Source organism: Falco naumanni, chromosome 3, assembly GCF_017639655.2.
Source record: "Falco naumanni isolate bFalNau1 chromosome 3, bFalNau1.pat, whole genome shotgun sequence".
Lineage (NCBI taxonomy): Eukaryota > Metazoa > Chordata > Aves > Falconiformes > Falconidae > Falco > Falco naumanni.
In genome coordinates, this window is record NC_054056.1 from 89655394 (window position 1) to 89668192 (window position 12799).

The 12799-nt window shown below is 36.7% G+C and overlaps 1 protein-coding gene across 1 annotated transcript in view; it reads left to right on the top strand.

The window, feature by feature from the left end:
* The window catches only part of SLC26A7 (solute carrier family 26 member 7), a 69485-nt gene that overhangs the window by 31436 nt on the left and 25250 nt on the right, over window positions 1–12799 (top strand). Inside the window, exons 5-8 of the mRNA XM_040586680.1 lie at window positions 5689–5841; window positions 7243–7325; window positions 8949–9096; window positions 11129–11242. Coding sequence (XP_040442614.1) covers window positions 5689–5841; window positions 7243–7325; window positions 8949–9096; window positions 11129–11242 — 498 coding nt within the window. The remainder of the gene's footprint in view (window positions 1–5688; window positions 5842–7242; window positions 7326–8948; window positions 9097–11128; window positions 11243–12799) is intronic.

A 12799-nucleotide genomic window follows, 5' to 3' on the forward strand; every position in this document is an offset into this window, starting at 1 on the left:
GCCTGTAAGACTATTCATCATATATCAAAATATTATTTAATTTTTTTAAAGCCTTTTCATAAATACTTCTTAATATAAAATGTGACTAGCCTTTTTTTCATGGTGTTTCCATGGTGATTATACTTATATATAGAAATATTGTCATCTTTTAGATATGACTGGTGTTAAGCACCACAGCCAAGACATAATCAAAATATACATTATGAGCAATAATAAAGAACAGCAGTGATACGAAGAAATATTTCCACGTTGGTGTGTTGGTGATATCATAAATGAGGTCATTGAAATTCTTTGAAAGAAATCTATTCCCTTATCCCTTGTATTTTTTAATGTATTTGAAGAAAGTTCTTTGCCATTCACTTCACTTTTGAAATGAAACCCCTCTGAACATTTTCCAAAGAAAATATTTCCTGATTTTGTTAAGGTTCTGAATGGCTCTTTAGAATTGCATGAAAACAAATGAACAAACAAAAACCCCTCTGTACAACTTAAAAGAATAAGAAAAATGTCTCCTTATTTAGAAGGGACAATTTTACCATACAGGTATTTTAAAAGGTTTCTGGTACCTGTTCAGACTTATGGATTGCTTTAAGAAGATCCAGTACCTCAGTCAGAAGCATCAGATTCAGATTTTAATAATAATTTTTTATATATAATAAAATGTACTATATATATATAAAATAAAATAATAAAAATTATACTAATTAGATATGTGTTAGTGTGCACATGTAACTAGAGAGTGAAAGGCAAATTTGGCATGTCTCTCTGGGCATGTTCTTTACTCCAAATTCTTGAAACCCAAAGACTGGTATTTTTGCTCACATTTTCTTTTTCTTTCTCCACTCCAAATCACCTCCCACTCACAAAGCCAATTGCTTTGCCTCAGGCAGCCTTTGGGTTGGCAAAGCAAGAATAAGAATGTTTAATAAAGTGTGATAGGAGAGTTGAAAGTAAGGCAAGCCCGTGAAATGGATTCTTTATAGCAAGTGAGATCATGATTAAATATGTAAAAATGAGCTTTGCATATGGAGAACATATCTACTACACTGGCATTGAGCCTGTGGGATCTTTGTGTTTACACAGTTTATGTAATTTATTAAATATCATTTTCGCTGTACATGGTTTGTAATACTCCAACTGAGCTGCACATTGCAGCATCAATCAGTATTTTGCAAATGGGAAGGACAAGGCGAAGGTAAAGAAAAATGGTGAAGGAAGGCTACATGTAAGATCTAATTTTTACAAGGGAGAAGAAAAGTGTCATCAAGATTTACTTAATATCTGAAATCACAAAAACATATTTTCCTTTTATCCCAGTGTAGATATATTTAATCCTTCCACAGGTTTCTGAGAAAATGCAGCACTGCATAATGAGCTGCAACATAACAAACTGACTTTCCAAAACAGGGTCTTTTGTGGTTGTGTTGAAAAATCCTTCATGTTCCTGCTATTACTCCTTTTCCCTCCCCCCCCCCGTTTATTCACTATACAGTTCACAGTAGTCGCCTGTACTTTTTTCCCCACAGTGTGTTCCAATTGTCTAATAAGCACCATAATGAAACATATTTGAAAATGCAGTGAGGTCATCTACTATTAAACTGTATTAAATATTTTAACTAATATGTTCTCTTAATTCTTTTGTTTACCTCGACATCTATACTCACTTTAGAATCTTTTGGATTTTCATATCTACATTAAAGAAAAAGAACTCAGAGCATTTCATTAGCACATCAGAATACACATAGTTTCTAGAATATAAACCATTACATTATTCATATATGTGATATTGCCCTATGAAAGTAGATGAAAATATAGTGGATTACAAAGCCATTAATTTCCCATGAGAATAGGGACATTCAGTGTCAGTATATATATGTGTGCAAAGTTAGAGAATTGCTTTTTCCACTTATGTGCAAATTTGCATCGATTGCCAAAAAGTTCACTGATTCCTCATATTATTGTCAGATTATTTCCATTAAAAATCTTTACACAAAACTAGCAACAACAATAAAAAAGAGGCAATTAAAAAGCTCAATTAATATATTATTGCTGTGTTTTAGAATGTTGTTTATTATATAATGACACAACAAATTATTTTGTACACTGCAATATCAAACTAAATTCTGCTACATGACTTCTAAATTATTTCAGTAAGTGCATCATCAAAATATGTAAAATACTGAATTCATAATGAGGTTTGTGATGAACATTTGTAAGTATTTCCTTTGAATCAGATGCCAGTGCTACGACAAGCTTGAACTTTAGGTCCTTATGTTTAGGATTTACATTTTCGGCTCGGCTGAATACAGTAACTGACTGGACAGTATAACATGTGAACTGTATAGCATAGAGAGATGGATTTAGTATATGTTAGCTACATTCATGTTAAGAACCGCACGCTTTCTCTTTCTGAAGAGCCTGTGAGTGGTTTGTGAAATGCTCTCCTGGTTTTGCTGGTCATATCATGAAATGGGTGTGTTTAGGCTTTCAGAGAATGATTACCTGGGAACAGACTAGTCAGTAGAAGCTCTTTAGCCTGGTGTAGTAAATGATTTAATATCTATGTACTACTGCCAGCATTGTTTCAGTGTACCGCAGACACTGCAGAACTTGTACGAGCTACAAAACATTGACTGATGTAAACCGTATACTGAAGGGCACAATTTGAAGAGAAACACCACAGAATACACAAGACAGATCATATAAAGTATTTATTGCAAAGTCTGAAAAAGCTGTGACAAAGGTCTACAAGATTTAGCTATATATTTTAAGAATTAAATGGAAGCTTCTTTTTTATAAAGAAGAACAGAAATTATAAAAGCTGATACATATCTCTTTGTAAGCCTTCATTCAAATCGTATTCACCCAATTTCACTCATGTCTCTCTTTGTCTAGGAAAATTAAATTAAATGCCATAAACACAGAGAGCTAATACTGACACTTCAGTAGACACTGTTCATTCCAAATCAAGCCCATTTCCCTTTGACTTCAACGATCAGTCCATTTCTTCCCTTTTCTTACCACTTCATCTTAGATCTAGCACAGCCTTTCGTGAGTCTGTGGGCACAGTTTGCAATACAGTTTTCCAGATCACCTCCTTTTATCCTAATTAATCACATCTTCTGCTCGGCACAGAGCCAAATCCTGTGCTCTCTTGAAAATTCATTCTTGGAAAATTATGGGTATAGAGACTAGTCCCAAGCCACTCAAGACACAATCCACACATTGTCTGATTACAGTGGGGCCATATGTGGTTAAAAACTGTGGTTTCATTACCATTCTTCAGATTTATGACATATATAGATCATATTTTCTAACAAGTAGATTTTGAAATGTTTTCCTGGGTTCTGAGAAATGTTTGTGCTGGATTATATTGTGCATCCTTAATTACAATTCCAAGGGATAAATTTCCAAGGCCTGGACTAAAATTTTGTCTATTTGTCTGTAACCAGTTTTAGGTGTTTTTCAAATATTTTTTCCCATTGTAGATTATGAAAATATTCTTAGAAAGCATGAGAGAGGAAAGATCAGGAAATTATTTTAATTTACTCATTCTTCAAAATGAGTGTCATCTCTTCAAGGAGTGATAGAATCAGAACAGGACAAAAAAACTTTTATCATCATATTGACCACCTTTCTGCTAAAACAAGGTTCTTTCCTAAGATATTTTTTCTAGTACTTCTCCCTGTGCAATACAAATATATGTATTTAAGCTCCAAACTGTCAAACCATGTTAGATTTATACATGTATTTGTGAATGGGTTCTCTGGGGCAGAAAATTATTAATGTTTATTTTGATAAAACGACAAGTGTCACTTTTCATTTATTTTGGTGGTCTGAGTCATTACCAGGGAAAACTCCTTTTTTTTAATATTATTATTTCAAGCCTCAGCCGCTTGATTTTATTATCCATAATGTTGTGGTTTAAAAAGAAGTTACTGTGATGCAGTCTAAATCTACATCCTAGATTTTAACTTCTCTTCTCTCCGTGGTTTACATATCAGGCTACACAATAGTTCCCAGAATATAAATGCAGAATCCCAGGGACTGAGGCTACCTTGGTTTTTTTCCCCTGCAGCTTTAGTAAGCATGTGTATTATACCAATTTTCTTGCCTCTCTTTTCCTCCAGGCATTAGACTATTGCTTTTATTCATGAAGCCTGAAAATAATTTGTGATAGGGATCTAATTATTTCTTTGTTTATTGGGACCAAAGTTCCCTCTGACTTTCTTCACCTCTTCTAACCATTACAGTAAACTTGCAATTTTTTTCATTACTTTCTGTTAATCTGTTGTCATACTGATTTATGTCTCATTTTCTGGACCCTCAGATTCAGACCAGTACTGAAATTACAGTTCACTGTGTCATCTGTGCTGGTGTGAAGGCAACTGCATTCTTCTAAGGCTGTTACTTACAAAATTGCATTAATCATCAGTGATCCCTGTTATTCATCACTACTGGTCACTCTATTCCTATTCTATATTTCTATTCCACATCTTCCTTATGTTCAGCACCATATTTCCTTTCTTCATCACAGACCTGACTATACTCTTCTAGCCATCTTTTACAGCACACTGCACCACAACTTAACCTTTGAAAAGCTGAAAGCATCCTATTTGCAGCTCCATGTATCTGCTCCGGTCGTCTCGTTCTCTTTTGTAATCTGCATGCCAAGTGCAGTGATGTATCCATTCCCCAGCACCCAATGGACTGCTGTGGCAGGGCTGTGAACCTTGTGGTCCAGCACGCCCCACACTTGCACCCTTGCACCTGCAATTCCTGCACCTTGCTGTGGACAGTTTCCCCTGGAAAGTAGTTGCCACTGATGTGTAAATCACCTCTTCTTCCCTTACCCTCTTTTTACCTTTTTTTTTTCCAGCTTTTAACTTACAAGTGTATGCTAAGGAAAGAAACAAGCCTAGTAGATGAACATTAGTTATTTAAATAGACAACAGCATACATACACAAGCTTGACAGCTCACTAGCACGTGCAGCATTTGGATGTGATAAAAGCATGGTCCATGGAGCACTTTTAGTGTAATGGGCAGCAGCAACCAATGGGGAGACTGAGTGGGCCCTGCTGAAGTTGTACAGTTACTCTGGAAAAGTATTTGGATGGATTCCCTTGTGCACTGGAGAGGGTGTCCTGAAGAGGATGCTCATCTAGGAAGATTCCTGTTGCTTCTCTTCCATCCAGCCACTACTGCATTTTTCTTTCCCTTCTTGTTCTTCCTCTCTCTCCTTTTATTTATCCCTCCTTTCTGTCTTTTAAAGTTTTTCATCAGAAGTAACTTTTGCTACTAAACTTGATGGATGTTATGAGATATGGACACTGAAAATAAATCTTTGGGTATGGAAACATCTCAACATTTTTGTGCAACACTCATTTATCTCACTAAATTTAATGAGACTGAATAAGAAAAGGACATGTATCACATTTACTGGAATCTTCTTGGCTTCTACCAACAGAAACTTGTAAATTCATATATACAAATATTCAGTGTATTTTTTGAGTGTTCAAAGTCCATAGTAATAGTGAATTGCTGACTTTCTTCCCTGCAAAATCTTAAGTGTAGGCCAGTTTGTCAGATGACTCAACTCCTGCAGGATCAATTCAGCTCTCACAGATTATTTAAGATGTTATGATATAATTTTTAATCTGTGATTGTTATTTACCATTCACTGTAGATTTATGCCTACATCTTTGAGAATATCAGATCAGTTCAGTTGGAGGCTTTACTTCTCTCCTTGCTGAGCATTGTGGTGCTTGTTCTTGTCAAAGAACTGAATGAGAAATTTCAGAGAAACATTAAAATTGTTCTTCCCATCGATCTTGTTTTGGTGAGTACAAAATCAAATATCAGACTTTTTGCTTACAAAGCTTTTAGCGGTTCAACTAATCTGCTGAAGTTTGCTGTGTTGTCTATAGTTAGCCACAGCCACACCTGCCACATATTAAATGGATAGCTCATTTTCATGGCTGTATGTTAATTGTAAGAACAGGAAAGAGTTTGGTTAAATAATTAAGAAAGAAATGGCATACGTTCCTAATTTGTATAACATTTTTCATGTGTTTACTAGTTTTTACATAATCACAAGAATACAAAGCCTCGAATATTAAAGTGTAAGAAGTTTGAAATAGAAAATGAATAATTGGCATGTTGTAACTCCAGGCAAGTCTTGTGCTGGGTAGTTGTGGCTTAGATGTTGCTTGCTATTTATCTGCAACAAAGTTAAATAGGTATGCTATTGCTTTCTGTAGTTTTACTTACACGGCCTTTCACATGGCATAGGCTAAATTGAAATTAGCTATTACATTGTAAATCCCTGCTTTAAGTATTAAGCTGTAGTCAAATAATCAGCACCAGCACAGAAGGTTTCTGTTTTTCTTTAGATCACAAAGAAAATTTAAAAAATGAAGGGTCAGTGCTTTTCAGAGTGGATCATCACAATTACTCTTCTTTCGCTGGAAAAAAATATTTACAAAAAAATAATTTTTCTTGGACAAAATGCTGGAAAAAGAGGTAGCGTGGTTCTGGTCCCTCCTCTAAGATCTGTTTCTGTGTTACTTTTTAAGCAATACTGGCTAAAATGTACCAGCAAACAGAGGATCATGGACTGGTACCTGTGCCTGTTCTGCTGGGATTTGTCTGTTCATCTCATTGAAAGTGTAGGAAGTGAGTTCGAACCTTCTCAGGGACAAACTGTTCACTCCCTCCCCAAGATTTATACCTGCTGGAACATAAAAATAAGAAGCAGCCCCATTTTTTGCTGTGTTTTGTGTCGATGTCGACGCTGCCCATCTGGATTAGATGTGCTCGGGGAATATCAGCTGAATCAGACCACTCAGGAGCACCTAAATTATGAATCATTCTAAGCTGCTTGTGTGAATGGCAGTGGTCTCGGGCACATGTTGCACAGAGGCAGTGGGGACACTGATTGGCAACGTTCCTGGGGTTTCACACACAATCGTACAGATCCCTTTCATGAACAGAGAACATACAAACTCCACCATAGTTCTTCTTCAGCTATCTTTTCCAAATTTGTTATTGCATACAGATTTTAGGGTTTTTTTGCATCTCTTCTATGTTTGCAAAATTTTTTGTGATAATACTTCATTGTCCTACTGGATTGATCTAAGGATAAATGAATATCATGTGCTTAGGTATGGCAATAATAGGGACCATGTGATAAGTAAAATGCAATAGAAACATAATGGTTTTTTCTATGTTGAATCAATAGATAATTGCTACATCAATTGCTTGCTACTATGCTGATATGGAATACGTCTACGGGCTTGAAGTTGTGGGACATATTCCTGAAGGGTAATGTGTTTTTATTAGCTCGTGCCTTTCAAATATGTTGAAATGTTCTGAGAACATTCTCTGAAGAGGTCAAAGTAGTTTTCTGAAATAAAAATTGGCAAAAATCCATTATGTTTATTTCCCATCTCCTCAAATACTGTCCCCCAATTCAACCCCATGTTAACAAGGTACATCTGTATAGATATCATCATAGAAATGCAGACTTTTCTTGCACATTTTCATAGATTATTACTTTATGGAATAAAAAGTAGGTACTAAGTACCTGTTGATGGCTGATGGATGTATGACAGGAGGGCAGAGCACTCTCTACAAGAGTATTGCAGGCTGCTTTTTGAGGGTTACCTTGGGTTACTGTAGCAGAAAGGACATGCAGTGAGATAAGGCTTGTAGATTACTCGACTTTGTTCTTCTCCACTCACTTATATAGTAATTTTAGGAAATGTTATTTCTGAGGAAATTTAAAGGATTTAGATATGCTTAATCTAGAAAAGGGCATTCTGACTACAGATAGCATTACATTTTTCTCCATGACCTTGAAGAGAAGGAAAAAAAATATTCACAATAATTAGCTGGAAAGAGAAATTAGATTAGATGTTAGAGAGGATGTTCAAATTCTAAGGGTTAGTAAGGAATATAATAGCTGTTGTGTAATCTCTCCTTTGGAAATTGCAGGGTTTCCCTCAATTTCACAGAGTACAAGTCCAAGACAACATGGGTGCATATGTGGTAGCTTGCCCTGATAAAGTAAAATAAGTGAAGTTCCTGAGAAAGAAAATTGTTTTAAAGTATTTAGGGCATGCTATTACATGCAATGTATCTGAAGTTAAAAGAGACCTAAGTGTGCGCTTTTGATATGTGCTAAATTAAATAACTTCAGTTAAATTGTATTAATGTAGACTCAATCAGGAACTAATTTTTTTCCTAACTAATGAGAAGATTGTGTAGTGTTGAAAAACAGAAGTAGAGCCTGGACCATTCCTATGCATTTTTAGGCGTTTACCTGAAATACCTAACTGCCTTGTCAGTGGAGAGTATGAAAAACCTTAAGAGCTCAATCTGGCTCCTAGGCAGTTTGATTTGTGCTCTGGGGAGAGTGAAGTCTCTTTGTGGAGTACAGAGGCAATCTGGGGTGATTTGGTTCTTAACTGAGGCGATTCATTGCAGTCCCAATTAGAAGGTCTCATTAGATGAAATAAATGTCCATACTGTTCATAACCTACAGGAATACTGTTTAAAAGATTTAAACTAAACATTACAGAAAAGTCAACTACAAAAAAGAAAAAGTATGCAGTAGAGTCTCTTTTATTGAGCATTACAAAATTAGGGAATGGTTGATGATTTCATCTGTCAGCAAGGAAGATAATTTAATCTTTTCATAGTTTCTCAGATTGAAGTTTACAAATGGAATACTCCATCTGAAACTAGTTCATCTTCTACAAGTTTTCATCTGCAGTTCCCCATAGACTCAGATCTTGTTAATCTAAAATATTGAAAAACGTCACAAGTATTACAAAAATTAGCTGGCTGTGTGTGAAGATTGCTTTTCTTGTATTTTCATGAATTGCAAGCGTATTGAGGCTATGTATCAGGCTTTGTAAAAAGGACTGTCTTTATTTTTTATAGGTTACCATCACCAAAACCACCACCCATGAACGTCCTGCCTGAAGTAGTCACTGAAGCTTTTGGAGTAGCACTGGTTGGTTATGTAGCATCACTATCTCTTGCTCAAGGCTCTGCTAAAAAGTTTAAATACACTGTGGATGACAACCAGGTAAAGCTTTTTCTCCTTGCTGTCAGTAAGCCTTGAAATTGCTTCACCATTTTGGAAATGTCTTATAGATGAATGCCCAGTAGGAAAGGGTATGTTCCATGTGAGATCCTGAGGCCTTGCTCTGCAGAACACCCTAATTGGTTAAGCTACTTCTTTTGGGGAAACACATCCTTCAGGATAATCTTGTAATGCTGCATTCAGTGCAGGCCTGGGGTGTTAATGTGTTTCCAGTGCTCTAAGATGAGACATCTTCTCTGGCAGCTAAGTTCTTAAAAACAAGCTAAGATGTTAAATCAGCCACTGACTGAAGCAACAAAGCAGTTCTAAAACCAAACCAGGTACTTATAGCCCCGGGACATAACATTTTATAACATGTTATAAAATTAAGTTTACACCAAGTAGAAGTCTCATCGCAAATAAAGATTTATTTTTATAAAAGAAGCAGAGTGGGTTCAGACAGTGCTGCCTGAAATTTGCAGCCACAGAAGCTTTCTGTGCAAAGTTAAATAAAGTGGGATGCTTAAATAAAAGTAAGATGTTACTTTTTGCACAGCCCCACTGCTTGTCATGGCAGGTGATTAACTCCAAGTCAAACTGAGATCCACGGAGACAGTAATTCAAGCACTGTGGTAAGAAAAGCTCATGTTTAGGTGACTAGCAATAGTGCTGTGCGGTAAAAATGCTGCCTCCACCTTTCTCTTAAGTGATCTGGGATAAATGACACAAGGCTGAATGAAGAACAGTTGGTTTTGCAGGTGGAGGTCTATTTGAACACCCTATCTACACAGGTCGGTCTTCCTAACATCTTTTCATGTCCTTTACAACTCTTGCATCATTGGAAAATATGGTGGGAATGTTCTTGTCTACTCAGGTCTCAATTGATTTTCAGAATGAATAGATTAGGTCATTAATTTCTGTTGATGCTTCAGAGCCATATTTTCTAGGGAGCAAAGGAAAAATGCTTGGAGCTCAATACAGGTAAGACTTCAGGGTGATACGCTGCATTGGCTCAAGAGCACTGAATGGAGCACAGCAACCTCTGTGTCTTTCTGCACCTTCAGAGATCTTGTGGCTTACACAGCTTAATTACTGAGGTGTTGGAAACTATGTGTGTGTCTGCATTGAATTATGGAGCAAAAGAGCAAAACCTCTATGAGAACAGAGATGACAATGGCAGTGGGGTGGTATAGCTGCACTGCATTCAGAGGTCAGGCACAGGGCTCTGCGTGATGGCATGTGGGTGTGTGAGGCTGTCTGGGGACCTTTAAGGTGATGCTGTCCTGTGCTGTGAAGACAAACTTATGACCATGGCTGGACACAAAAACATTTGTGTCCTAAGCACTTCTAGCAGTACTGATGTCTTTTCTCCTTGTAGTCTGGGGAAGAAGGCTGATGTTGGGTAGCTAAGTTGCTGCACTTTCTGTAGAAAACACTGTTCAGATTAGGCTGCAGATACAAGGTGGCTTCTCCACTTTAGCTTCTATAAATCTTTGTTCAGACATAGCTGCATTTTGAGTGTGAATAAACACCAAATACATTTGTAATGAAAGACAGCATGCAGATAGTATTGCTACCGTACTTCACTTTCACTAAAGCATGCTTTAAAAGAAATAAAATCAGTGGCTGTCTTTTTCCAGTAGAATCATAAGCCAGAAACAACCTGGACACCATCCAGATCCCACTATTTGAGACTCTGGCCTGTTAAAAAGCAGATATGGATCAAGATGTAAATATTTTGGTTGAAGTTCATCTTCAAAACTTAGCAATACCATTTATTCTGTGAACAAAATGTGCCTCCTGCTTTTGATGACTCCTGCTCAGCAGTTCTATCATTCAGATTAGTTCTGAGTTGTAAGAAAATATATTCTGTTGGGAGATCTTTTATGATACACATATGTGATTTTTTTTCCCAAAAAACATGGCCATCCTTTGTCATTGCTAATATTTGCAATCCCTTGTTGACAAGAAGCATTGAAATGACAGAATAGGAAAAAAACATATTCTTTTTAACAACTATTTAATAACTTTGCAGGAATTTTTGGCTCATGGCCTCAGCAACGTGATTCCTTCATTTTTCTTTTGCATACCAAGTGCTGCAGCAATGGGGCGGACGGCACTTTTGTACAGTACAGGCGCCAAAACACAGGTAACGTGTTACAGTGAGGTACACAGGAGAATTAAGGCTATGGGAACCGCTCACTGGAACTTTTACTGAATTTTATCCATTGTATTTCCCTATTCTCCCTTTCCTTCTGTCCTGGGAAATGACTGCTCTGTTATTTCTAACAATCTGCATGGAATGCAGCAGATGTCTTACTGGAAAAGCTAATGGTTCCACTTATTCATTTTTACCTGTTTGATTCAATATAGACTTTAAAGTCTGTGGCAGTAAGGAGGTTTGGAGTTGTGTTGTGAGACTGCAGGAAACTACACACAAACCCTTTCAGTTTTATGTGATTTAGTCAGCACTGTAACATAAGTGCCCTCTAATGGTGTTTAATGGATTTAATGGTACAGGCTGAACTAAAGTTTTAGAAAAAAAAATGCATTTAATTTAGTGCTTCTATCTGATTTTCAAAATAAAGTGGAAGTAACCTTAATTGCTACTTCTTAAAAAAGTCCAAGTAATCTCCCAGCTTTGGCCTTTGACTACACAGACAGAACTAAGTTTACTCTGGCATATGTCATGAAAGAAATGCAAAATTCAGGGGCTCCATGCAGCCCTTTTTTCTCTAACAGCTATATCTGGGATTCAGTGATGTAATTTATTCTCCAGTGATATATTTTCCTGGGAGAAAACGGAAGTGACGGACTGTATTATTCTATGATTCTATTTTTTACAAGGACACGTAGTGACAGGACAAGGGAGAATGGCTTTAAATTGAGAGGGTAGATTTAAATTAGGTATCAAGAAGAAATTCTAACTGTGAGGGCGGTGAGCCCCTGGCAGGGGTTGCCCAGAGCAGCTGTGGATGCCCCATCCCTGGAAGTGCTCCAGGCCAGGCTGGATGGGGCTTTGGGCAGCCTGGTCTGGTGGAAGGTGTCCCTGCCCATGGCAGGGGGGTTGGAACCAGGTGATCTTTAAGGCTCCTTCCAACCCAAACCGTTCTGATTCTGTGATTCTATGATCATGGGCTAGAAGTGTCCTTCAAACGGAATCAATGATTTTTTTCTTTTTTTTTCCTCTTGGGAAGATGGAAAGAGGGAAAAGTTCCTTGTGACTTTACCAGCAGATTTTGTGCCTCTTTTTCTGTAAACACTCGGTCTATCCTTCTTGATGGTATTTTTCAGTACACCATGGCTTTAATTTTCTAGTGTTTTAACAACTTGTCTGGTTTTGTTTTTAACAACTTGTCTGTTAAAATGAAACCTGATTATTTTAGTAAAGAAACATATTATCAATACAAAAATAAAGTAAGCATCTGTCTACTTATCGTCAAAAACCTTCTGTGAATCTGAACAGTATCTTAATGAGACCAGAAGTATTCTGCTGTGTGAGCAGTCAGAGTGGAGTAGGAGAGTGCAATTTTACTGTAGTTTTCCATGAAATTAATATCTTACAATACTGTGAAGAAACATAGTTCTTAGACAGTATATTTGTCTGGATTCGTGTCACCTGTGTTAAATATAATTTTTAATATATAAAAAAAATGTTCCTACATTTTCTAAATTAAAGTCTACTGATATTAACATGAAATCATTG